This window comes from Geospiza fortis, unplaced genomic scaffold (assembly GCF_000277835.1).
Source record: "Geospiza fortis unplaced genomic scaffold, GeoFor_1.0 scaffold7, whole genome shotgun sequence".
In the NCBI taxonomy this organism is placed as follows: Eukaryota; Metazoa; Chordata; class Aves; order Passeriformes; family Thraupidae; genus Geospiza; species Geospiza fortis.
In genome coordinates, this window is record NW_005054344.1 from 5,046,430 (window position 1) to 5,072,616 (window position 26,187).

The following is a 26,187-nucleotide window of genomic DNA, read 5'->3' on the forward strand; positions in this document are numbered from 1 at the left end:
GGGCTGCCGGGGCCGCGCTGCCCCCGACCCTTCGCTTGCCCCGTGAAACTCCGTGTCGTTCTCGGAGCCAGTCGCCCGAAAAGTGTCGGCACTGTTGTGAAAAAAACAGCGGAACCGCGAGTCGTGCGACTGTGAGCATAAGGTGCTTTTTTTTTTTTTCTCTCTCTGAAATTCGCCTGTTTTGAGGAGAATGTAGCTGGTCTGCCAGAGATACGTATGGCTCATAAGCTGTTTTCTGAAAGTAGCTCGAGAAAAGACAGCTGCATGTTTTTCCTCTCGCCTCATTCGAAGTACTTATGTTCATAGGCACCGATGTTTATAAATGGCAAAACTGCTCATCACGGCAAGAAAGCGATGGGTGAGTCTGCTGAGCAGCACGTCCTGGCATCGGCTTTGTCCCTACTAAGGGAAATAGCTGTAACTCGAGTTTTGACATGAAGCATCAGTACAATGGTTGTTGATAACCAAATGGACCTTTTATATCCTTAACCAGAGATCAAGGATTGTCTTTTGGCTCAATTGGTGCAAATGCTTCCAGAAGCATCATTAAGTTCTAATTCAGGCTGTCCTCAGGCTGTGCTAAGAGTTACTGAAAGGGTTGATGCTTATTTGAGAAACAGTATATCTGAAGCTTCAGTGTGCCTAACAGCTTAAGGTCAGATGAGGTTAATACAGTAGGCAAAGTGACTCTAAAACCAGACCCACAACACAGGAATCTGTTTCAGAACTGAGACTGCAAATTCCTCTTTCTCTCCTGAAATAAGGAGAACTTAAATATTCAGATCTTAAATTCTGATACTTGTATATTAAATTATTTTAGGGATGCCTGTCTGAAAGGATGTATTTAAAGACAGCAGTATAATCACTGCTGAGATCCTGCAGATTAATTGCTTTGTGTGCAGTCATCAGCATGCAGAATGGAAACTGTTCTTTAGCTCGGAAGGCAGTGCTCTTGCTTTTAGCCTCTAATCTAAATACTGTTGACTAATCCCAGTGGGTAATAGGAATCCCAGTGTTGTTCAATGTCTTTTATATCAGCTCACTTTCTTAAATAATACTTTCCCAAGAGTTTTAGTGCCACCAATTTTGTTGAAAACAACAGTGAAAGTGAAGTGTTGTGTGCCTGAGTCCCAAATTCTTCCTTCTGAATGCAGATCAGCTGTGTGCCATTTGGTGTGTCTGAGTTTTGCTCTACATGGAAGCCCACATAGAGGAAGTCCCTTAAATGCTAAATGAGAGCTGGTGTGTAGAAATTTTTAGCTGGAGTAGCTGGTTCAGTTTCCTCTGTTGTATTCTGTAGAAAGAGAGTAGTATCTTTTTATCTGAAAAGCAAGTTTTCATTAGATGCAGTGATGAAATAATTTTTCAGCTAGAGTTTTGTCCTGTCTCCCTTAAACCAAGGGCTGAGCTTTAACCGTAGTAATTAGACACGTCCCCAGAGTGACGGAGGGATCTATCCATAGTATCCTAAAGCCCTTTAGTTTACGAAAATTACCTTTGGCAAAATATTTGCTATATTCAAAAGGTATGGTGGGTTTAAGTTTTGCTGTTGTGGTTAGTGGATGCAGGGTAGTTTCAGAGCAGTAAAGAGATGGAACTGCAGTTTCAGGTGAGGCACGATATGACAGCACATTGCCAAAAGCCCCATGAGAGCAATTATGGCGGAGTACGAACACTGGTTTCATACACTTACAGCATTTTTAGAGGCTTTTCTTCACCAAAGAGGGCTAGAGGTGTTTAAGTGAAAGCTTTGCATCAAGGCATGGCACATAGATAAGGCAGAGTTGAATTTTTTAGTATTTGCAGACCTGATTTTCTGAAGATGTATGTTAGATAAAATACATATGGTATTGGAAGTGGTGTCCTAGCAAACAAAATGGCATGCCAGTTTTTGTTCTTAAAGTGCACCTATTAATGGGTGATGTCAAGTAAGGAAATTCCAGTATTAAAAACTAATACGATTCTTAGATGATGATAGGTAGGAAATACAAAATCTTGATTTTGTGCTAGGAAACAAAACTTTATTCTGTACAGCTTCAAATTGTAAAGGTAGTTTGTGACTTATTTCAAGCTGTGTTAATTTTCAAGCTTACTTTTTCCATTTAATTTTTGGGTTTTCTTTTTTCAAGTTATAGATCATGCTTATATATGTATATTTTACTACTTTCATGAACTAATTCAGTATTTGGATGAAAGTATGATATTCCAAAAGAGAAAACATACAGGCAAATATGGATTTCTGAAATAGAAACACGTATTTAAAACTTTCTCACTAATACTGCAAGTGCCAAGTTTGCTGTTGTAGGATAACTTTTATCTTCATGATTCATTGGAGGACTTGTTTTTATTGTTGAGAGGGGTGAAATACTACTCTATGGTAGAATATGTTTACTAAAGATTATTTTATTGTTGTCATGAACTGTAAGATATGATTATGTTAGCAAGTAGAGTCCTGCAAATTCAGGGCTGCAGGAGTTAGTCCGGTTGAAATAAATGAGTCTGTACACATGAGAAGTGGCTTGATTGAGACTTGTAGGACAAAAATTCTCCTTTTATGAAAATAAATATTATTGTGCAGAAGTGTTATTGAAGAGAATAGTACTGTGTGTTTTTCAGCCTTCCTTTAACGCTACACAGTCAAAAAAAATGCACACATGTTGACTTTAGTTGCATACATAGGTAAGAGTATTGCTTCTTTGGACAAAATTTTTTTTGTTTGTTTGTTCATTTGGTTGGGGTTTTTTAGCTTATTAGTGATTGTAAATAAAGGATTTTAAAAATGAAGTGGGAGTGACTTTCTATTTTTTCTCTTTGCATCATTTTGTTTTACAGTAAAAAAGTGTTAAGTGTATTGTGTATGTAATGTAGCAGGATTTTGGCATTTGTCAGACTGTGCCAGAATCCTGCTACATGTGCCAAAAGAAGAAAAAAAATCAGTTGAAAGTTAAGGATTTCCAATACAGGAATGTTGTTGCTGCATCAGCCTGCCCTCCAATCCCCAGTGTAATGGAGGTTGTAAGAATGTGGGTGAATGTAATAAGATGACGTGCATGCAGTTATTTACTGTGTTGAGAGGCAATCGCTTGAGAAATTCTACTGATTCAAGCAGACACAGGGCTGCTAAATAGTGAAAAATAGGATCTTTGTATCAGCAGCTTTAGCTTTTTTTTAAGTGTTTCTTGTGCCTTCAGCATATCATCTAGAGGTAACTGTTTTGCTTTTAAGTGCTTAGTATGCCTCTGAAAAAGGAAAAGTTACAGCATGTTCTTTAACATCTGCATTTCTAAAGTGTACACATAATTTGCTAAACAAATAACAGTGTAGCATACATGCAGCCTTTCAGGTTGCCAGCATCTTCCTTGTGCAGGTTAACTTCAGTGCAAACTTTTGTGCAGTTTTCCAATTGTCCTCTGTATGGTCTGTGCTCCAGTTGCTTTCCATATAACTAAGATAAATCCAAAACGTCTGACACGCAGTGAAAGGGAAAAGGGCCAGTGAATGCATTTCCCAGGAAGGCCAACACCTACAGTAAGCTGCTGTGATTAAGGGGTTCTTTCAGGAAATAACTCCTTGTTTTTACTGTTCTCCTTCTGCTTTAAATTTCTCCTGCTTTAGCTGTCAATACTTGGTAATGTAAAACTTCTGAGAGTGATTTTCAGTGTACTTCTGTTCTGAAAGCTGTGTGTGACAGTGATTAGTTCCCCCTCCACCCCTCTCTCTGATCTAGATTAACAGCATCGAGGCAAGTGAACTGCCCTTTTAACGCACAGGTTATGTTTGAAAAGCTAGTTACATTGAAGAGTGACAAATTTTATTTATGGTATCATTGTTAGAGGTTTCCTTTTGGCTTCTGTTAATAGCTGTCAGATGTCAGTTTTCTAGACCTTCATCATTCATCCATGTTTCACCAGGGAGTAGCCTTTGATGTAAGAAAGGTCTTATGTCCCTTGCTCAGAAAGATAATTCAACCCTTGCCATATTGGCTTGTGTTTTTAAATAATGCTGGATAAAGATATTTTAAATACTGCTAGGGATCAGCAGTGACAGGTCCATGATTGCAGTACTTCAGTGTTGTCAAGCTTTCTGAAAATCACATGTAGTTTGATTCCAAGCCCTAAGCTATGTTTTGGCTGCCTGCACCTCTGGGATCTCCTGATGCCAGCCCTGCACATGGTTACTGGAGTATGAGCCATTTTTGGTACGAATTTGGGCAACTTCTTTCAGTGGTTTTAAACAGTAGGAAACGGATTCCCCGCAACCAGTCATACTTGTCCTTAGTCTGTTCTTGCTGGTGAACTAGTGGTAGAAGTTACGTGGAACTTTTTTTAGTTAAGGAGTGAAGAATTTGAAAGAGTTCAGCATGTCTGTATATTCTGTTTTTCCTACTATAATACTGAAAATGTGCTCCAGCAGTGTTTTGTCTGATCCTGTTAGGTCAGCAATCAGCTGCCTGGCTTCCTGAAAGTATTTCTATAATATAATGTATTATTAGGGTTACCTCTTAAAGTAGAAATTTCTTATCTTAGGTGGGTCAGGAGCAGGAGAAAGTTGAGGTGATTGCACCTGCTTAGAGAAGAGAAGGTTGAGTGTTGTTACTTGGTTTGTCTTTAGTTTTGTGTAAATGCTTAAAATTACTGAGCTGATAAAAGAAACACCTTTGTTGTGCAGCTTCTTTTCCTGTAACAGGATTCAAAGAACACACTCAGGTGAAAAAAACTGATGTAATAAAAATGAAATAGCAATGATGTTATGTTGCTGTGCTTGTAAATTGTGAGACTCCATGGGAAAGCTTTGCTGTCTTTTAAAACATGGTGCTGAAAGTCCTTTTGTGTTGTAGTACTTTGTAGAAAATTAATGGCTCTCATCAGGCTCTGACTACTTGGTAACTCTCTCTAGTTTGGTCATGCTGTGGATTATTACCTGTCCTCTAGTCCTTGTTGGACTGTTAGTGAAGCCAGTAACTTGTCTCATAATGGTAATAAAAGTGAACCAAAGAAAACTTAAAACAGAAAGCTGCTTTTTTTTTTTAATCACTGTCTTGTTTAAGTACCTAAACAAGTGTATAATAAAAGTACATGAGCCACTGAACAGGCTGGTGTGTCACAGGTTTGCATTTGTGGAAAAAAATAAAAGGAAAAATAAATTATGTGAACTTGGCGAAGGTCTTTGGAACATGTAGGTGGCCTGGTAGCTCCCAGGTGCTGAAACAAGGAGGTGCCCTGAGATCCAGGAGGTGCTATTTTTAATGTATACTTTTGTCTTAAAGATGCATAGTGATCTTTCTGTGAATGTTCTGTACTTGTCAGTTAAATTTGCTGCAAGAAGCATGCTGAAAAATACAATTTCTTTCAGTCACTGGAAACCAAATCCTCTTTTTCACATAGACTGAGAGGTCTGGGTAGCCATTAACAGGTTACCTCTGTGTGTGCTGTAATAATCCACAACAACAACAAACCACACAGCCAGTCTGGTTTTGCAAAGTTGCTTGCAAGATGGATTTGGCAATAGTTCTTGTAGAACAACTGGATCTGTGTTTTTCTGTACTAATGATGCTGTGTTCCCTTCTCAAAAGAATTTAAATAGGTCTTTTCTAAAATTTAAAATGTTGATGCAGTGGGTTCTCTTTGTTACGCTGGGTTGACAAAGCTGAAGTAGGCTCTAGCTTGCTCAGAAATTGGTCAGGTCCTTTTGGTTGTTTTTTTTTTTTATTTTGTTAAATGTCTCTCACCCAAATGTCAAGTGTGTATGTCTGTCAAGTACTTTGCTGGCCCAGCTGTCCAGGTGTGTGGCCCGGTGCTGCCGCAGTGGGCTCTCAGCAGTTAAGCTGTTCCTTGGAAAGCAGTGCATCGGATGGGAGGGGCCCACCCGGCGCCTGTCCAGGCAGCCTGCAAGGAGGGGTGAGTCCCTGCCCGTGCTGCCAAACTGGAGAGTAACATTTTGTGGGAGAGGCTCTCCAAACAGCTAAACAGTTGGAGGAGGGAAACGTTAAATTGTAAACAGAAAAATACATCCCAGTGTTTGGTATTGCTGCCTGGTCAAGTGATCTCTTAGGCATCGACTCAGCAGATGGGGTTTGTATCTCCGGGAGCTTCTTGAGGTGGAGCAGGATCCCAGGCTGCTGTCCTCTGCCCTTGACTCTTCAGGCACATTTATAAGGTGTTGATCATGTTTCTTCTGATGTCTTTTATCTACTTAGAACTGTGGAAAACTTCAGAATGAACTTCAGCGTTTTTGAACTTCAGGTCTGTGGAAATTGATTTTGAAACGGTACTCTGGTGTATGTCCCCAGTGCTTTGGTTAAAATGAAAGATGCCGTTTGCTAGCACCAGAAGTGAAGCTAAACCACTGATAGTGCTCTTAAATGCCTGCAGATGGCAAGTCAAAATGCTGAGGTGTTTTCCCATGACAACAAAAACTTGATCTGAATACTGGATTTTTTTAGTCAATTGTTTGTTAATTAATTTTAAAGGACATGCTTGTGTTATGTAGTTTATTAATACATAATTTTTAGATACACAAAATATCAGCCTTTTACTTATCCCTGTTTTAGTATGCTGGCAGCTGCAAGTGTTTGCTGTGCCTGTAGTTGCCTGGATTTTGCTTTTTGTGCTTTGAGAGACAAGTTTGTCAAAGTTGAGCACTATTCATGGTGGATCAGGCCTGCCTGTTCATCTCTGCAGAATTCAAGCTTTCAGGGTTTTTGGCTGTGTGCTGTGGTTTGGTTTTTTGGGCTGGATTTTTTGGTTTTTTGGAGGGTTTTTTTTTGGTGTATATTTTTGGTTGGTTACTTTTATAATAATTCCTTTAATTCTACCTGTTTCACATGCTCATGCTGGCAACCTTCTCTTTCACACCTTGAACAGTGTTAGGAATTTTCTCATCTAAATGTGGCAGCACCTCAGCTCCCAAAGTGCTGCTCAAAGCCATGTAAGCCTGTGTAGGTGGTTGGGAAATGCTCAGCTTATCAAGAGATGCATAAGGACACAGAAGTTAGTTTAGATAGCTGCTCTGTTTGCTCCAACCCCTGACTGCCAGGTGGGGGATGAAGAATTAAATGTTTCTTCCCAGCAGCAGCTCTGTCTCTATCATGCCAGAAGACAAAAACAGTACCAGCTACCATGGCTTATTGTAAATAGAAGCCTGACAGTGGTAGTAAGCAGCTGACTTCATTAAAAAGTTGGACCTCTTACAAGAATGTTCCTCCTGGACTTCTGCAGTGAGGTATCTTCTCTCCTAAGAGGCATTCTGGTGCTGCAGGGGACAGAAAGGAAATACAACCCCTTCCAATTGGTCTAGGAGTGCACTGAGACCTCCTGGTCGTGTACTTCCCTGTGGCACAAACCCTTTAGTGCTGCTTGCATTTCCATCTTTCATGTTTTCCCCAAGGAGAAGATAGTGGGAGCAGCTTTGAACTCGGTAATTCTGGATTTCTCTGTTTCTTTCATGGGTGCCACATGTTTCTTGCTTGGAGCAGGGGTGCTGCTATTCCTGCACGTGGCCTTATGGCCAAGGTGGTTCCTCTGATCCTTCATGCAGGGCAGGTTTAAAACAGGCCAGACGTGTCTGGTGGGACAGCCCTCTTCCGCATGCCTTTCTTTTCTTTGTGTCTCCTCTGTGATTACTTAGAATTATAACTCTTCTGGATGTGGGAGTTGGACTTTCTGTTTACAAGCAGGTTAATATGGTGTTCTATTTCCAGCTGAGGTTTATGGTGTTAAATACCAAACCTTGTGAGCAGCTGATGTGCAGAACCTGGATGGTTTTGCCTGTATACAGCAGCTCAAGGAGTGTGGTGATTGTTCAGCAGAGTAGCCTGGATAGTAAAACAGCGCTGCTCTGCTCTTACTGTGCTAATACATATGCTGCTTGGCAAAATAAATAGTCTTTTGCTAAAGATAGCTTTCTGTGCCCAAATGAGCTTCTGAGTGGGTTAGGGAATGTAAGGTCATACATCTTGAAAGATCTCCCTAGAAATGATCTCTGTCCTGAAGATAGAATTGGCCTTTCTACGCAGTCTTAACTCAGGACTTCCTAACTGCTTTGGATAATGCAAACTTGAAAAGCAATGCACTTGCCATGCAGGCTTGATAATAAAGTGAGGTTTTTGGTTGTTGTTATACATTTAGAATTATTTACATTATATGAGCAATTATATTACGGAACTGGTGAATTAAAGTGAAAGAACAGTCCTTGCTTGTAAGATAGAAATTAGAATATACAAAAATTAACCGTAATTTGTAGAAAGAATTACTAAGCTATAAGATGTCAGCCAGTTAAAACAAAAATTTCTACACTGTACTTTCAAGAAGAATTTTAGTAGGATTTGGTTTGTGGCAGTCATGTGCAGAAGTTAAAACAGTTAATTATAGTTTGTATGAACTGTCAGATGGTTCATTATAGTAATTATAGGTTTATGATGACATCCAGCTAGACAAATGCATAGGTTTGCTTTCATGACTTTCATGATGTAGTTGGACGTGACTATATGCTGGACTCAGAAATAATCTGAAGGTTTCTAAAGTTTTGTCAAGGCAGAGCATTCACAGGCTGCACATTACAGCATGAAGTAATGTGGCTGCTGTTAACATATTTCCGGCCTGGTTTCTGTGGTTGATGCCACAGCATTGGCCAGCAGGTTGAGACAAATGAAGGGTTAAGATTGCTGGGTCATACTGGATATACCAGTAAGGGGGGGAATTAGCTAATCTGTGTTTCCCCACACTGCAGCCATTGCTCCACAGGCTTGCACAATGCAGGAAGATGTCTTCATGGGGGGAAGAAAAAAAATGCATTCATATAGAAAATCCTAAAAATCATGAGAATCATAAAATGGGACTTGGGAGAGGTCCACAGTAACACCCTCTTTCCTGCCAGTGTGCTACTGATTGCTGCTTACACGCTTTCTTTATAATGTTCAGAATAAAATGTTGCAAGCATCTTTGCATCTGTAATCTGAAGCAGCCTTGGTGTTGCCATCATCTTTTCTAATGTTTTATCTTGCAGCTTTTTTGCCTTTATTAAAGACCAGTATTTATTGAGAGTGTGGGAAATGGTTTGGAGATTCAATAGCTTACATTGCCATAAGGAAAAGGGCGCTTTTTTTGTCTGTAAATCAAGTCAAAGTTTCTGTCCCACTATCAGTACCTTTCTGAACACTACAGCCATTAACCAGGTCAGTCAAAAGTGATTATCTGGATAAAGACTATGCTGAAGTTCAGAGGGATCTTATTGCCTCATTTCCTGCTATCATCTCTACCTTGATAAAGTCTCTTTAATATCTCTGGTCTTCTTTCTTTTCAGTGTTGCGATGAAGCTTTTTGTTGCACTTTTGATACATCTTTCATATATTGTCAGGGTTATCCTCTATATCCTTACCAGCCAGTTATGATAGTGATAGCAAGACTGTTTGTTAAATACAGCAGTTTGGGGAATACTCTTTTGAAGAGAGTCATTAAGAGAACTGCTTGTTTAGAAGGCTGTATTTCTCTTTAAGTGACAGTTGTTGTTTTATGTTTTAAATAGCATCCACCTAGCTCCAGCACAGGACAGGCATTTAGTTGTTGCTGTTGTGTCAGCTTTTAGCAGTGATAAGACCTTTAGAAAACATTCATCCATATCTTACCCATATCTCCTATCAACATAATATTTTTGCGGATGAATTTTTTTTTTATTTCACTTAACTTTATGCTCAAATAGGTCTTTTTACTATTTAATAAAAAGCTACTGGTGAATAATGCAAATATATAATTAACACTAAAAAAACCATCAGTTAATTGTTACAGATGTATTTAAATAACTATGGATAATTGAATGAAATACTAATAGATTAAAAATGGGTTGATGGATACTTAAGACTTAATTTCCTCAGTATTTTATTTTACATGCTAAAGTATAGAAGTAAAGTTTAATTAAATGCCTCTTTCTATATTATGTTTAATCCAGCTGTTGTTATTGGCCCTACCTGTCAAGGACCATAAAGGTGGCTTGTGTATGAATGCTTGGATTCTGATTACAGCTGATAAGATCTAAGTCCATAGAAAATGTAATTTTGCCAGCCAGGACAAGAGTCAATATCATCCTTCTCTGGAAGTACTGAAGGGTTCAGGGTAGGAGGTGTAACTACTGAGGCTGAAGTAAGATTTAAAACATGCTGATTTGTCTTCTCACTTGTATCAGATCTGCTGTACGTGTTTCTAGTTCAGCAATTTTCCACACTAAAACTATTTTCAGCGCGTTAAACATGGATAAGTTTCCTTAAACAGGTTGCACTTCAGGAATTTACACTTGTGTTTTACTTGGCAGTAGTGAAAAATGGCAAATGTTGCTCTTAAGAGCAGTATATATAATATTGATGGAGGTCACCATATTGTATAACAGTTCTGAGATGCCTGTATAGTTGGAAGTTTGTCCACAAAAGGTAGTGATACCACTGTGTCAGACAGAGCTTTAAGTGAGGGATGTACGAGGGTTCTGAGCAACTTAATTTTTGGTGTTTATGCTACTGTAACTCAAATTAGCCTGTCTTTCTTGCAAGAGGAAAATTGTATGAGTCTGATGTGATAATATATAATAATTACTTTAAACTTGTTACTAATATACTTCCATGTAACTAAATGACTGATTCTGCCTGATGAACTCTTTTTAGGAAGAGTGATATTTTCCTCTGTGAATCCAAATAATGAGTCATCTTACAAACCAGTCATTTAATGCACATTAGATATCTGGTCTGCAGATAGTTCTTGTCTGTCTTTGGTTTACAATTTACTTGTTTCTGTCTTGCAAAAAAAATTTTTGCTCTTCTGTACCTTTCATATATGTTTAATTTGTGTGGTTAAGTATAATGAAGAAAATGAATTTCTGTTTGAAATTTCTGTTTTATTCAGAACCTTCAGGTTGTGGAGTCAAACATGATAAAACCTGTAACTTTTGCCTGCTATTAAGAGACTTAGAAACTTTAATGAAGCATGTATGTTACCTTTAGGTAAGAAGGATGATTAATTTGAATGTGTGTGGTGTAACAGAGTTACTGGTGTTGTATGTGCAGGTGTGGGAACACGGGCTCTCTATGACAACTGGGTAATTATTTACATGTTATTGTGTGGCAAGGTATAACGTGCTTTGATTTAGATCTGCTGTTTCTGCCTTTTCTTTTTGTACTCCTCCATTTCTGACTCTTTTCTCTTCCCTAGATTTGCTTCAATGCACCCATGTCTAGATCTCACTTGGCCATTCTGGTGGTGTGCTTAGTGACACTTTTTTATTGGACTTGTTACTGAATCTGGCTTTGAAACATCCAGGATCCTGCTGCAGTTTTAGGACTGGATGGGCCTCTTTGTGATTAGTTCTGGACTCTTGTGCTTTTTGCAGCAGCTTAAATAAGCTTTTTTTTTCTTTAAAGCTGTCACCTTAACTATGAGTATTCATAGGAATGGATAAACTGCCGGTGTCCATACTCTGAGAAATACAGACTGCCTGGTTTGTATTAATGCAATGTGTTAAATGTAGTTGTTAACAGCCTAATAGCTAATTGCAAAGATGATGATAGATTAACTGACAATTATAACAAGGCCAGTAATATTTTTCTCCCTTGAAGGAGTGTTGAAGAAAAATAATACTGAAAATTAGATGCTTATTAATTAACAGTTGTTAGCAGGGACTGTACGCTGGACTTGATTTGTTCTTGCTCAAGCCAGAAGTAATGGAACACTGCCAATTCTTCTGTCTTGCTGAAGAAACTTGGGAATTTGGGCTGTGTCTCTCTCCTGCATACCCTCTGTGCCTGTCCTACAGCGTGAAGGGAGTGCTGGTTGTGATGGTGGTATGCACTGAGCTGGGGTGAGGAAATGTTTTGTGCTGAGCTGCATGCAGTCTGCCTCACTGTGCCGTAACAGCTTTTTCATCTCATTTCTCCCCTCCAGCACCTTTGTTATTTGTGGTTCTGCTTATGGTGCTAATGCTAGCTGCTACAGTGCTAATGTACTGGTAGTGAATTGGGTGTAACAGTGTCAGTCAGGGTTGCATGCTTTTTGGTTGACTCCTTATGTCTGTCCTCAGCTGCAGCAATTCTGTGCAGTTTAGTCTGGTCGCTATCACAAGCAGAGCTAGCATATGAAATAAACATTCTATTTTAAATAAGACCTGTAGAAGCATTGAGTCCTGGGAGATCATTGGTTTGGTCTCCAGGATACAGTGGCAGAAAGAAAAAATTATGTGGAAAGTGACTTGTCAGTGCACAGCAACCCTAATAGAATTATTTTCCTGCTGCAGTAGTTTGGAATGTTAATAACTGTAGTAAGTGCGTGACTTTCTCAGAGTGGATTGTGTTTTAGGTAAGTGGATAACTTGTTAGTTCTTCAAAAATTTCAGTGATGTCTGTTGTTTGATCACATTGAAAGTGGTTGTTTCCACCACCAGGATACAAGTGTAAAATTAGACTGAAATGGAGGAGCAAGATCTTGATAACAGAATTGTTCTTTCTCTAGAAGCTTCTTGTGAATAAAAGTGGATATAACTTAAATGTCAAAACCAGTTCTTTATATTGTAGAAGAGTTGGGGCTTTCTGTGTCATGAAATACTTTGTCACCTTTAAATAGCATATTATGCCATGGAAATGAAAGCCTTTGCCTAGCATTTTCATCATGAAAGGTACTAAGAGTGTGTGTGTGAGAGGGACAAAGCAAATTTATTGCAGCATTTTGAGAATTGAGATTTATTTATTTGGAAAGGCTGCTAAACCCTGCTTAGGAAGTAGCTCTTTGTAGCTACTTTTCTTACAAAGTGATCTGTTTGTGTTCTTTTGGTTTGTTTGGGGGCAGGTTTTTTAATGTTTTGACCAGCAGCTTGTATTGTGCTGCCATCTGAACACAGCACACGAATCTGATGTCTGTGAGGACCAGCAGTCCATCACAAATGGAGTCCCCCTTGCATGAAGGCCTCAGGACTTTTAGGAGTTTGTGTGCCAGAAGTGTGAAATTAGTCACATATGATAGAAGTGTGAATGATTTCACAGCATCCATGAACTGAGATTATGTGTAAAACACTCTCCCCTTAAGTGGAGCTGTCTGACCTTTTATTTTGAAGCCTGTAATTCTGGTTTATTCCTCACTTGCTTGAGGGAGGATTTGGGTATGCTTTCAGCAATTTGCCATTAATTAGGAATCACTTTGTTTGATCAGATCTTGACATCCTGCATCTTCAGGGCAGTAGTCCAGTATCTGTTTCTCATTGTGGCCAACAGTAGAAGCTTCAGAATAAAGTTTAACTGGAAGTGAGGAGGATATTGCCGCCCAGTTCCAGGGCATTATGATCTGCTATCTCTTACAATGGATCTGAATATGCTTTAAGACAAGATTGTAATTTTTAAAGACTGGTAATTGATAACTTTGTTTTTGGACTGTGACATCTTGGGGTTAAAAGTTCCTTTGTGTGTCCAAACAACATTTAATTTAAATCTCCTTGGTTAGTGTGCTCATGAGAGCAAGAGGTGCACTTCATGTAACTTTAGCTCTTGTCAGTTAGGAATATCTTCTCTTGTATTTCTATTTTTGTCACATTTCATGATTATTTGTAATCAGGATGTATTTTGGATAGTTTCCCATCCATTTCTGAACTTACTTACTTTCTTGGAAAAGGCTAGTGAAGGTGTATGAGCATTAGTATGCATAGGATTTCAGATGAATTTTTAATTTTAGTTCTTTAAGAACTCAAGAGAAAAATATCTGAATGCTTATTCTAAAAAGTCCAGTCTGTTAGTGTGGGAAAATACAATTAATGCCTTGGAAAGGCAGAATTGGCAGCAGCAGTCTCTGGTATTTACAGGCTTGAGACTGGCAGGTGGGAATGTTTATCCATCACAGAAAAAAGTTTCAATCTAGAAGAGATGCAATTTATCTTGTCTTTCATAATAGTCTTTAACTTTCACAGGATTCTTGTTCAAGGTCCAGTTGGTGATTATTTTCACAACAAGCTCAAAATAGTCTTAGGCAGAAGTTCTGGAGCTCTGTCTCTTGATTTCAAGCCATGGTGATTACTAAACGGTCCTGGTTGGAGTTGTTTTCTCTTAAATTGTCCTAGGGAACAGTTAATTAAAACCTTTAGTTTATTTTGTCCTTGTTTTCTCCTCCCAGTGACTTGTATTTTGAAAGCTTTGGCAGTGGCCTTGAACTGAGTTTGCAGTTTATTGGCGGGGACTGCAGTGGCTGAGTTGGAGCTGTTGGGCAGCGACTGCTTCCTACAGGTGGCTGTGACTTCACACCAAGAGCTTGCTTCACTGAGACCCTTCAGTATGGTTGTGTTTGTGGGGGTGGGGTGGCAGTAGTGTTCCCCCTGTGGACTACCAAAAGCATTTAACTTGCTGTAACTTGTAGATAATTTGTATAAAAGCGTAAGCTCATAAGTGGTGCATATTGATTTGTACCCGCAGAAAAATGTATTTTCTGGGCTTTGCATTCTGATGACTGATGTCCTTTCCCACTTCATGGAGAGCATGGGATTACTAAATTACTTTATACTGACCCTGTGACTGAGGCCATGCTTTTTAAGTTTGAGGGGGTGTTGGTTCAGTTTTGATGTTTGCAAAGGCTGTTGATTTCTCTTAGGTTGTTAAATGGGAATGGTTGTTTGGCAGTTAATGGCAGTTAACTGTTGTTCCAGATCCTGGATTTCAGCATTCAGTCACCTGAATTTGATTTTGGAGCCTAGGACAGCAGCAAGTACACATAAAAAATCTCCGAGTTTCCGTTCCATTCCCTTCTTACTACTTTTTACTTGGCAGTTTGTATTTTGTCTTCACCTTCTGCAGTTCAAAATTGTTTTGTATTTGGTGGCTTTATCCTAACCATAAAACCAGTTAACACAATACTCATGTATTGTGCTAATGCTGTGAGGCATGTAAAGAAAATTCAAAAACAGCACTGAGAAATAACTTTAGAGGTTCTTCTGTCTTGAATGTCAGACTTTGATACGAGATAATGTGTGCAGAGCTTAAAAAAAGTAGTTATATCTGTGCAAACTCACTTGTCAAACTACTTCAGTGTGAAACTAATTACACTTTCAGAGCAGTAACTTAAGATGTGTGTGATCACAGGTAACATACTTATTTAGATGAGGCCTGGTGAGATGTTTCATCCCTGTTTCATAAGGAAGTGTCTGTGCTTTGATTCATAGGAGGAAGATTGCCTGGATCAGGTTGTAGCAGAGCGATGGAGTCTGAGTTGAGCCGTGTTTCACCCCAGTTTCCTCTCAGTTGTAGGCTGATGCTGTATTGATCGCAGGCAGTGCAGATTAAAGAAAAAGTAGGTGATGTAGAGGACTTCCCACCCTGGGATCAAGTTATGAAGCACAGGTAGAAGGCACTGGTGTATTTGCTGCTCTGCTTTTCTTCACCGTCCAAAGCTGTGGCTGTGGCAAGGGGCGTTGTGAGCATCAGCCCTGTGCAAGGCATGAGGGAGCATCTTCTGTGTGCTGAGAGTCTGTCCATAGTACTTGCCTCTGCCAGATGTCTCACTGCTCCATCAAGCACAACAGTTCAGGTTCATGGCTGTGCTCATAAGGGGTTTGAAGGGAGCAGATCTGGATCAGGCTGGCAGGATTTGCCTTTGCCAGACTTCTGCCTGGGAAATTCTAGGACAAAAGAGGCTAAAGAGTGGTTTGCCAAGGTATGAATCACTGTAGTGACTTCTTAATTTTAGTTCCCTGTTGGATGCCTTAGCTATCTCACACAAGAAAAAAATCTTATTTGCTACTTGGGGAACAACAAGGTGGGGCTTTAATCTGTAATGGGAGCATACAGTTCATTAGCACTTCCTGACATAAAAAATAATCTTTTTTAAACTTAGACTAAGTGACCTGCACCAGCTCATTCTCAGAAGCAATTGTGAGCTGTGTGGCTTATCTCTGTGTAGGTTGCCTGAATGTGATGGATGCAGATGTGGCTCACGTAGCTGAGGAGGCTCTGGGACTCCTGCAAAATGAAGGCAGCAGAAAGCAGGTGATGAGCCACCAGCTGTGACTCACACCCTGGCTCGAGAGTTTGCCGTGAAAGCAGATGTAGTGGGGGGTGCAAGCTGTGGCCTGTACAAAATGTTTCCAGCAGGTAGATTCATGGTTTTGGCTCATGATTTGAGGTTTACATACTGGAAAAAGCGAGCAGTAGTGAGCTGGTTTGGGGAGCGTGGTTTCCTATGTGAACAGCAATTATATAATTTGTTTGTTGTGTTAAAACTAATGTGGGTCTCCAGGCTGCTCAGTTAACTTGATGTTTTTTTAGCATTAGAATTTGAAATGATGGATGATACTTCCTGTTGCTATCTGGAGAAGGTACAGGAGGATATACAGAGAAATATGAGCATTAAACCAGGATGCAGTAGCCTTACTAAAGAGGAACCACTTTGTTGCTGGAGGCTCCCAAATGCAGTGCTGTAGGTGCTGTCTGTGTGATAAAGATAGCTGTCAGCTGCATAGAACATTTTTGCTTTTGGAAAAAAGACTAATCGGTTGCTAAAAATTCTTAGGTGTTAATACTTATTTAAATCTAGCCCAAGTCAATGCCTCTCAGCCAGCAGGTCCTGTTAGATATTTTAAGAAATGTGGGGTTGGTACCTTCCTTGGGGAGGGCTGCTTGCTGTTGAATTCAGTCCTCTTGTAATAACAAACTTTTTTTTCTGATTTTAGGATACTTGTGGAAGATGGTGGATCGCTTGGCAAACAGCGAGGCGAATACTAGAAGAATAAGTATAGTGGAAAACTGCTTTGGAGCAGCTGGTCAACCCCTGACTATTCCTGGCCGAGTTCTGATTGGAGAGGGAGTCCTAACAAAACTGTGTAGGAAGAAGCCCAAAGCAAGGCAGTTCTTCCTGTTCAACGACATTCTTGTTTATGGTAACATTGTCATCCAGAAGAAGAAATACAACAAACAGCACATAATCCCCCTGGAAAACGTCACTATTGATTCCATCCAGGATGAGGGAGACTTACGGAATGGGTGGCTTATCAAGACGCCAACCAAGTCTTTTGCTGTTTATGCTGCCACTGCCACAGAGAAGTCGGAGTGGATGAACCACATAAATAAATGTGTTTCTGATTTGCTTTCCAAAAGCGGGAAGACCCCCAGCAATGAACACGCGGCCGTGTGGGTGCCGGACTCGGAAGCCACGGTGTGCATGCGCTGCCAGAAAGCCAAGTTCACGCCCGTCAACCGCCGGCACCACTGCCGCAAGTGCGGCTTCGTCGTGTGTGGGCCGTGCTCGGAAAAGAGGTTCCTGCTCCCCAGCCAGTCTTCCAAGCCAGTGAGAATCTGTGACTTCTGCTACGATCTTCTTTCTACGGGGGAGATGACTGCTTGTCAGTCCACTAGGTCAGACTCCTACAGCCAGTCACCTAAGTCATCTTTAAATGATGTATCTGATGATGATGATGATGAAGACAGTAGCGATTAAGGACCAAATGTTTTTCCATGTGTTGCAAGTTGCGTTTCAAACCATACGGAGCTGCTTTTGGGGAAGTCTGTAGTGAGGTTCCTCAGAGAAATCCTGTTCTAGCCATGAAATATGCCTGAATATCTTCAACTGCAATGTGCCTCAATCTATGAATTCTCTAGACAATAGTTGGTTTTTTTTCTCATCTGCAGGGATAGACTGGTGCAAATGTTATTAGAATATTTTCCATCTTCATTTACTTGAGTTGTGTCTGGGTTAGACTTTTGTGGAAGATTGGAGAATGAAATGTGCTTTCTTAATTTAACAACCCATACTTTCTAATGTTTCACATTGGTATATTATGTGGGATTTTTTCAGAACTGGGAAGGAAAACTGTGAGCATGCACGGGTTGGTGATGTTTTTGTTAATCCTGTAGACTGTCTTATTTTTCTAGCCATGGTATATAATTAATTACAAAGTCATCCAGTGTACAAACCTAAATGTCACAAAACTTGGGAACTCTTGTTTTGCTGTTACTTATGACTTCCTATGCCAAGCAGTGCCTTGTACCAATTGTGCTGATTCAGGAAGAAACAAACTTATTTTATGTCTGTATTTGCCTAAATGCTGGTATCTGAGAGATTGTTGGTGCTATTGAAAATAACTGCTGTGTTCAAAGTGGAGCTTTGACAAGGTGATAACTGCACCCCATGTTGGATGGTGGACACCCAAATGTTATGTCCTCACTTGTGCAGGCCGGCCTGAAGACTCTGCAGATTTCCACAGGCTTCTTCAGCTTTCTCCTTGCAGAAGTTGTGTTGTAGGTTGGGATCTTGAGATGAGAAACTTGGGGAGATTCTTCATGGGGATTTATATACTTTGTTTTCAGAACAGTTTCTAAGTTTCAAATTTGGCAAATGCATACTGAAATTTTAGTTGGGTGATACAGCATTTGGGTGTGCTAGCCTACATATTTTTGGAAGTAATTCCCAAAGATGTCACAAGTTTTTTTCTTAAAACTCTGGTGAGAGTACTGGGTTTTTTTTCCCCTCCAGGAGTTTTATTGGCTTGTTAAAAAATAACCTCATGTTTTGAACAAGAAGCCTGCAAGTATCCTTGTAAAACTGGCTTTCCTTTTTACACAGCTGACCTCAGGATAAATGTGAGATGTAAGTTCATTTTAAATGTATACCCAGGACCAAGAGAGATGTATTTAAGGACTATCGTGAAATTGTCAGTGCAGAAAATGTCTCTATCATAGTGTTCACTTTAATTTCTTGAATACAGAAGTGTCATGTTCCCATATAAATGCAGAATTTACACTTGCAAAGACGTGTTAAACCCCCAGATGTATGTTTCTGTATTTTTATAATGATAACCTCAATTTTGAAGCAGAAAAACTTCTTTGACATAGTTGTATGGATATAGTAGCGACTGACTTTATAAAAAAAAATGTTAAACTTTTGTATCTATACATGACAATTTCTGCACTGTTTGCCTTGGTTGGCGATAATTGGGTTAAGTATTTATTGAATAAACAATCAATGCTGCATGTTGCACTAGTCTCCCATTCTGTATGCTGAAAGTGTCAGTCATATTTTTTTATAAAATTTAGCAGAGTACTTCAGCACCATATCCCTCCATGAGATTTCTGGTAGCTAAAGGTGCACTTAGCATCTGTAGAGAGGCACTCTACATTCATACTTTGCAAGATATTGCTTCAGGTGAAAATTGCATCAGTATTTTTAGCTTAGACAATTTCTCAAAATAAGGCTTTCTTTAGAAGCACTGAGGAGTATTTGTTCTGCTTGGAAATAAATACACAAAGGGAAAAACACTTTGATACAGACTTGGGACCAGGAAGATTCTGTAAAATTGCCAGATTGTATATATTGAAAGACTAGTGGAAATAAAGAGTTGCATATACTTTTTCCTTGAAAGATGAGGGAGTGGGGACCCTGCAGCAGGGAAAATGGGCTGTTCTGAGAAGGCACTTTGCATTAATAGTGCTTACTTTTTGTACCTTTTGGTATTTCTACTTTAGGAGTGGAGACTTGCTAGCTTCAGTTTTTCTGTGGAATCAAAGTCCAAACTCCCTCATACATACCTTCCAATGACTAACAATTGTTTTCTTCCTTATCCAGTTGTTTCCTCTTTCTTAAGCTGTCAAATATTAACTCGTCTTATTAAAGAGTCCATCTCCTTGTGTACTTTCCCCTTGGTTTCCGTATGTTTTGCTTTTCAGCACCTTTTGGTGGTGGGAAAAGGGTTTCTCAGAGTTAGATCACATCCTGTATTTTGAGAATGTACTTGTACCTACTTCATATATCTTTTTATCTGTGAATGAAACTTGCACTGTGCTGCACTGACCCCTGAAGCTGTAACCAAACCAATGTGTGCGTGTGGAATTTTTCACCTGAAATTGTTGTATATGGTCCAGGCTTTTTAAAAAAGCATTAAAAAGGTGTTTTATGGAAATATTCCTATTCCTCAGTGATATTTGTTTAAAACTTTACAAAGTGGACTGAACATTGACTTCTCTTGTAGTTAAAACATTCTGAAAGGGCTCATTTCATACTTCGTAATCTTGTTCTGTCAAGTTATTTTATTTACAAATACATGGTATAGCTTCAAGTCTGTGTTTAATTTTCTTTAACTGTCAGCCTTCAAAGGTGAGAGAAAACATGGCAGCTGGTTTTTATATTGACATGTAGTTTAGCAGCAGGTGTATTCACTGTCAGGAGATACCAATAAACTGGGAGCATAAACCTGCAGAAGGAGTTTTAGGACTAATTTTGAAATAAGTGTGGTTATGGATTTAGATGCCAGTTATGCACTTAAGGAATGATTTAAAAGAAATATGACCAAGCACATTGCAAAGGTTAGGCTTTGTTGGACTGGTGTTCGTTGCTGGAACTGACAGTTCCAGTCACTGGAAGAGGCTGGGGGCCCTGCATTTGGAGTGGCACAGCTCCAACGTTACAGGTCTCTGTTCTTGGTCCTATCAGACCACCCCTGGGGACAAGACTTCTTGGGGTATCAAACAGGAGAGGAACTTGGTACTTTTCCCAAAACTGCTGCACTCTCCAGATCATAAAATAGGGATTATGTATGGGCAGTTGCTGTATTTTGGGTACTTTTTGGTTATGGTAGATTTAACCTCATTTTTTTTTCCAAATTCAATGAAATGAAAGCAACAGTGTGCATGTCTCCTGCAAGGCTCTGCAGTCAGTTTCTGCTTTGTTGAAGATTTTGTATTGGAAAAATAAGTACGTGTTTGCTTTAGCTGAGTTCACATTTTGAACACTGTTTACCAGTACTTCATAGTTCATTTGCTGGAAATATTAAAGGAAAGGGAAGAGTCTTTCTTTTGAATATTTTAATTGAACACTACTAATTTTAGCTTTAGCACCTAAACTGCCATTAAGATAAATTCAGCTGTTCTCCGTTCAGATTTGATGCAGCTGAATTTACTGTAGCTGTAATCTGAGGGTCAAGCACTGCTACTCAGTTGAAACAAAGTTTAACAAAATGGGGGAGTGGATTAATGAGTGCTGAGTGTGCAGTGGGGCTTTTAAGGTCCTGTCTGCAACAGGCAGATTATGAAAATCACATTCAGAAACCTTGTATTTATGTGAGGCTTTCCCCCCAGGGGACACGCTTTAGCTAATCTCTTAATGCAAATGAAACGGTGGTTGTCCTAGTTGCTGGTTAATGTTTGTGTGGAAGCAGATTATGGATTGTATTGTGATTTTTGTATTTTCCTCTAAGCCCTGAACTGAGAGAAGCGTGCCTGGTTCTGTTAGCAGATACAGACAGAAAAGAGTTAGAGTACTGATGTCCCCCCTTTCCCCTCCAACAGCAAATTATTGTAGTAAGTATTGGAAAGTCTTTTGGCTCTCTATTGCATTTCATCTGATGAAATCTGAGCTCCTTGTTTGTGCCTGCAGCCGGTCTCTTGCCAGAGCTGGCTCCCGTGACTCATCGGGTCTCTCCCGGCGCTGGGAAGAATCTCTGCTCTGTTCCCTTGCCGTGATGGAGTTGGGATGGAGCTGCTTGGGAGTGCAGCACTGGGTCTGCTGGACTGCACTGACCTGAGCATTCGCTGAAACTCATTCATCAGGAAGAAATTTGAACCTCAGTCTTTAGAATAGAGACTAGTTGCTATGTAAATTTTTCATTGTCTGTGAAATACTACATGTGCCCAGAGTAAAAACCAAAATGTTTCAACTGTACTTGGACACATTTAGGATAAAAACAGAGTGAATCAGTTGAGTTGACAGTGAAATAATATGCTAAGGAGCAGAAGGCTCCTTAGTGACCTAGTGCATCCAACTGGTCCTATCTAAGTGAACGAATCTGTCCCTTGGGATGAAGTTTTACATTTATGAAATTCACAGTTACTTGTACCCAGTATTTTTAGAAGCTCCATCTCAGGTTAATTTCTGCAAGCGTAAAAGGCTAACACATAGCAGCAGCAACAGCAAAGGCCAAGGTGATGCCAAGAGGCCTGATTGCACTCACAGCCTTCCCCCTGCCCTGTTCCGGGTCATTCTCAGTTACACAGAAGGTAACTGGATTAAATGGTAAGAACTTCTCTAAAAGGAGCCTCCTTTACAAATCCTGTTAGACAAGATGATACCCCCAGACTAAATAATTATTTAGGCAGAAAGCAAGAGATGATTTTATTCAGGTATTCTGAGGCATAATGCTAATGAGTTCAAGGGCTTAAATCTTTCAACAGTCAGATCTTCAAGAGCATTTGTTGACCTTTCTTAGGTAGTCTTTTTTGCTGATGAAAAGTAGATGTGCTCAGCTCTATTACAGGTGTGAGTGTCTTACTGCTGATTCATTTTAGCATCTGGCTGCTAGACTTAGTATTTAAATTTTTGTCTCCAAAAGCTGTTGCCTTTATGCAAATATAATCATAGGCTGTGTTGTAATAAGAGTTAAGGCTTGCTGGCTATTTTATTTATAGAGCCTGGTGCTGCTGTTGAGCACTTCTAACCTCTGGGCTTGTATCAGATTTGCATAACATCAGCAGTCTCTGAGAAATGTGTCCAGCAGCAAAGGAGGGGGATGTGCTTTGTTGGAAATAGCAGTCAGTTCCTTCTGGTACCTGTTTGCCCCACTCCAGGCTTGTGCTCTCTCCAGAATGACAACTCCAAAATGAGTTGGGATATCTGCTTCCATCTGTGTAAATGTATAGGTAATTTCCTTCCTTCCCCACCTGGCTTGCTGCATACTTGCTTTATGAGGGTATTGCCCTAGAAGATAAATGACTGAGGGCTGAGCCTGCCTCTCCAGTGGGACCAGGACAATTGAGTGCTCCTGTGGTGTTATGGCAGGTTGTGAGATGTGTACACTGTGCTGGGAATGAGGAAGACAACAGAGCTGAGTGCTTCACTGAGAAAACAAACACTCTCTCTAAGGAAAGACCTGGCCTCTCAGTTTACTGAGAGCATGTAAAATGCTGTGGTGCTTACTGCCAGATGCAGTAGGAAAGGCAACCAGGTTCAGTGGGAATGGGCATTGGAGGGTCTGCAGCCTGGAAGCTAAAGTTACTGTTAAAAGAAAAAAAAAGTCTGTAATAGGTCTGTGAAAGTATTGTGTGCTTCTGACTTGAAAGTTACTTATAATAACTTGACTTTTTGAATAGATGGGCTTTAAGGTTGGAAAGATCAACCTGGCTTTTAAATAAGAGTGTTGTGTAATGTTATAACAGTGCTGAAACAAGAGCATGAGAGGAGGAGCGCATGAAAAAATCTAGTTTGAATATTACTCTCTTTGGCTTTTAGTGATGCATATAGTTTGTCTCACAGGAGACAATTGGAAGGAGAGGAAATTTACCTTCTGTTGAGGTACTTCCTAGTTCACATGTTACTTCCCTTGTAGGAAATTAAATGTGGTTAATCCAAGAAAATCTCATCTTTCTGTGAATAAGCTAATCTATCCGACTTGTTACAGGGAGCATTTAATGCAAATCAATGAGCACAGTGCTGTTCTGCTCATTCCTAAAACAAAGTCTTGATGTGCTGCATACTGGTGGCTTCATGATAACAGGTGCTGATAGCAGGTCTTGAGCAGCACATGAGTACAGTATTAACAAGGACCCTCCTTGTCACCCTTTTCCAGGGACAGGAACAATTTAAAAAGAAAAAAGTTATTGCTGGTGCTGGTCAACATGTAGAGATTAATGCTGGCAAGTTCAGTGTGTGATTCTTAGTGGCTGCAAATGCCTGAGGATCCTTTGGTGTAGTTTTGGAGACAATTACCTTCCTGCCATGCTGTCCCAAAACCACACATGGTGCCTCATCTGAAGTGCCCTGGAAGAGGGTGCCCAGGAAGAGGGTGCCCAGCGCTCTTGGGTGCTCTACAGCAGCTCTCCAAAAATGCAGTGAACCCTTGCTGCCCAGCTGTGCCCCTGCAGTCCTCAGCTGAGCGGGCTGGCTAACTCAGAGCTGGTTGGGGGGTGCAGGGAGGATCACCCCAGGATGCAGGTGGGTTTGGTGAAGTTTGCAGTTGGTAATACAGCAAGTGCAGAGAGCACAGTCTGCTTAGAGCGCAAGTGTCAGCATGTCTTGTGCCTGTCACTTGGCTCTGCTGGGTAGGTGTGGCTCAGCAATGAATACCTGGCACCAGAGCTGCTGGCTGAGAAGCTTTATCTGCAGTTTCTGTCTTGGATCTGGTGTTCTTTGTTGGTACCCGTGTTAAGAGGCTGCTTTGGTTGTCAGAAGAGCGTCAGGCAGTTGTCCTGCTTGTGCAAGCGTCAGTGCTGGTGCACAGGTGACTAATGCTTGGTGCCAGCTTCTGCCCTGCCGTGTTTCTGGCTGCTGCTGTTCACCACAGCACGCAGTGGCAACCTCAGTGGGGTTAAAGCTTGTTGTTCCACAGAATAAATACAACACAACTGCTGCCAGGAGCAAGGGACCAACAGTGCCACGCAAAATCCCTTCTGCTCCTCTGTCCTGTGTGCTGTCAGACGAGTGATGTGAGGCTGGGACTGACCCAACTCCTTGTCTGAAGAAAAATCTGTGAACTATTCTCTTGGTGTACCTGTATAAACTGGGAGGAGAAGGAAAATGGCGTCTGTCTGCTGCTTCCTGTGGGAAGTCATGGGACAGCTGAGGCTGGTAGAACCTCTGGAGGTTGTCTGAACTAACCCTCTGCTCAAGCAGGGCCACCTGGAGCTGGTTGCCCAGGAATGTGTCCTAGTGGCTTTTTGATATCCCCAAGGATGGAGACTACACCATCTCTCTGGGCAATGTATTCCAGTGCTCAGTTGCCCTCACAGTGAAAAAATGTTTCCTGATATTCAGGGAGAACCTCCTGTGTTTCAGGGTGTGCCCACTGTCTCTGATTCTGTCACTGTGCATCACTGGAAAGAGCCTGGCTCCCTCCTCATTGTACCCTCCCTTCAGGTATTTATACACATTGATAAGATTCTCCTTGAACCTACTCTTCTCCAGGCTGAACTTTTCCAGCTCACTCAGCCTTTCTTCATAGGAGAGATCCTCCAGTCCCTTTAAGATCATTGTGGCCCTTTACTGGATTCTCTCCGATATGTTCATGTTTTTTTTCTGCTAGAGAGTCCACAGCTGAAGTAGATTCAGGTGTGGCCTCACTAGTGCCAAGTAGAGGGGAGGAATCACCTCTCTCTGTTTGCTGGCAATTTTCCCTCATGCAGCTAAAGATACTGTTTGCTGCCTTTGCTGCAAGGGCATATTTCACCTTGTATAAATTGGATCATGAAATGCTGGGCACATCTATAAACTTCTGCTAACTTGACTTTTTTATTTCAGGTTTGCTGGTCTCACCTGTGTAGTTGTGTTCCTTCTTCCCCCCCCTCCCCCCGCCCCCCCTGCCAAAAAAACCCAAACAACCAAGTTGTACTTTTATGTGTTTTGAAAGAGGAAGGAGGAGATTTTAAAAGTTGCTGGTATTTTCTTTATTTGTACCCAGAGTTTTCACACAAGGATGTTTACCCTGTTGCCACCCCTTTGCTCTGCCATGCATTCTCACCCATGTTTCTAGGTGGGAGAAGTCTACCCAACCTCTTAAATACTTCTCTGTTTTCTAGCAGAAGAGCTGCCACTGCTTTGATTTGGCCTTCCCAACATAGTGTGAGGATTTGATTTGCTCCAGCCAGGAGTTCCCATGCCAAAAATCTTGGCTGTGTTTGGGACGGTTCCATCCCAGATGACGCGCAGCCGCTGCCACACCTGTGGGCCTGCCTGTGACTAAAATAGCGCATCTGTGGGTGTGGGTGCCATGGCAGCCTGTGGCAGCGGGGCAAGACTTCCCTCACCTCAGTGTGTTCGTCCTCAATGCCCAAAGCAGCTTTGTGCAGGCAGAGGTGTGGTAGCTGCTGCACTTCCAGCCATGCAGAAGGTGGGGGAGAGGATGTGGCGCTCAGAGCGCGAAAGCACTGAGCAAAGTGGGATGGGCACCGGCCCTGGGCATTGGCCTTGGTGTGAAACACTCGTGTGCCCTGGGGAAGGAGTGTCTGCTGGTGGAGGTGTCACCTGGCTTGGAGCAGGGAGGTGAGGAGCAGGGCCAGGGAGGTGAGGAGCAGGGATAGGGGGGTGAGGAGCAGGGCCAGGGAGGCGAGGAGCAGGGCCAGGGAGGTGAGGAGCAGGGCCAGGGAGGTGTGGAGCAGGGAGCGGTGCTTCTCCGCCTCAGTGAGGCCACCCCACCCCGACTGTTACAGAAACAGCCCTGCATCCCTGCTGAGATAAGGGCTTCTTTGTTGCTTCACTTCATAGGAATGCC

The 26,187-nt window shown here is 41.1% G+C and overlaps 1 protein-coding gene across 1 annotated transcript; it reads left to right on the forward strand.

Moving 5' to 3' along the window:
• The first annotated feature begins 12 nt into the window (after window positions 1-12).
• Window positions 13-20,049, forward strand: PLEKHF2 (pleckstrin homology and FYVE domain containing 2). Its single transcript, XM_031058530.1, has 2 exons — window positions 13-142; window positions 16,672-20,049. The coding sequence occupies exon 2, from the start codon at window positions 16,686-16,688 to the stop codon at window positions 17,433-17,435; it is 750 nt and encodes a 249-aa protein (XP_030914390.1). The 5' UTR covers window positions 13-142; window positions 16,672-16,685; the 3' UTR covers window positions 17,436-20,049.
• Window positions 20,050-26,187: the final 6,138 nt, after the last annotated feature.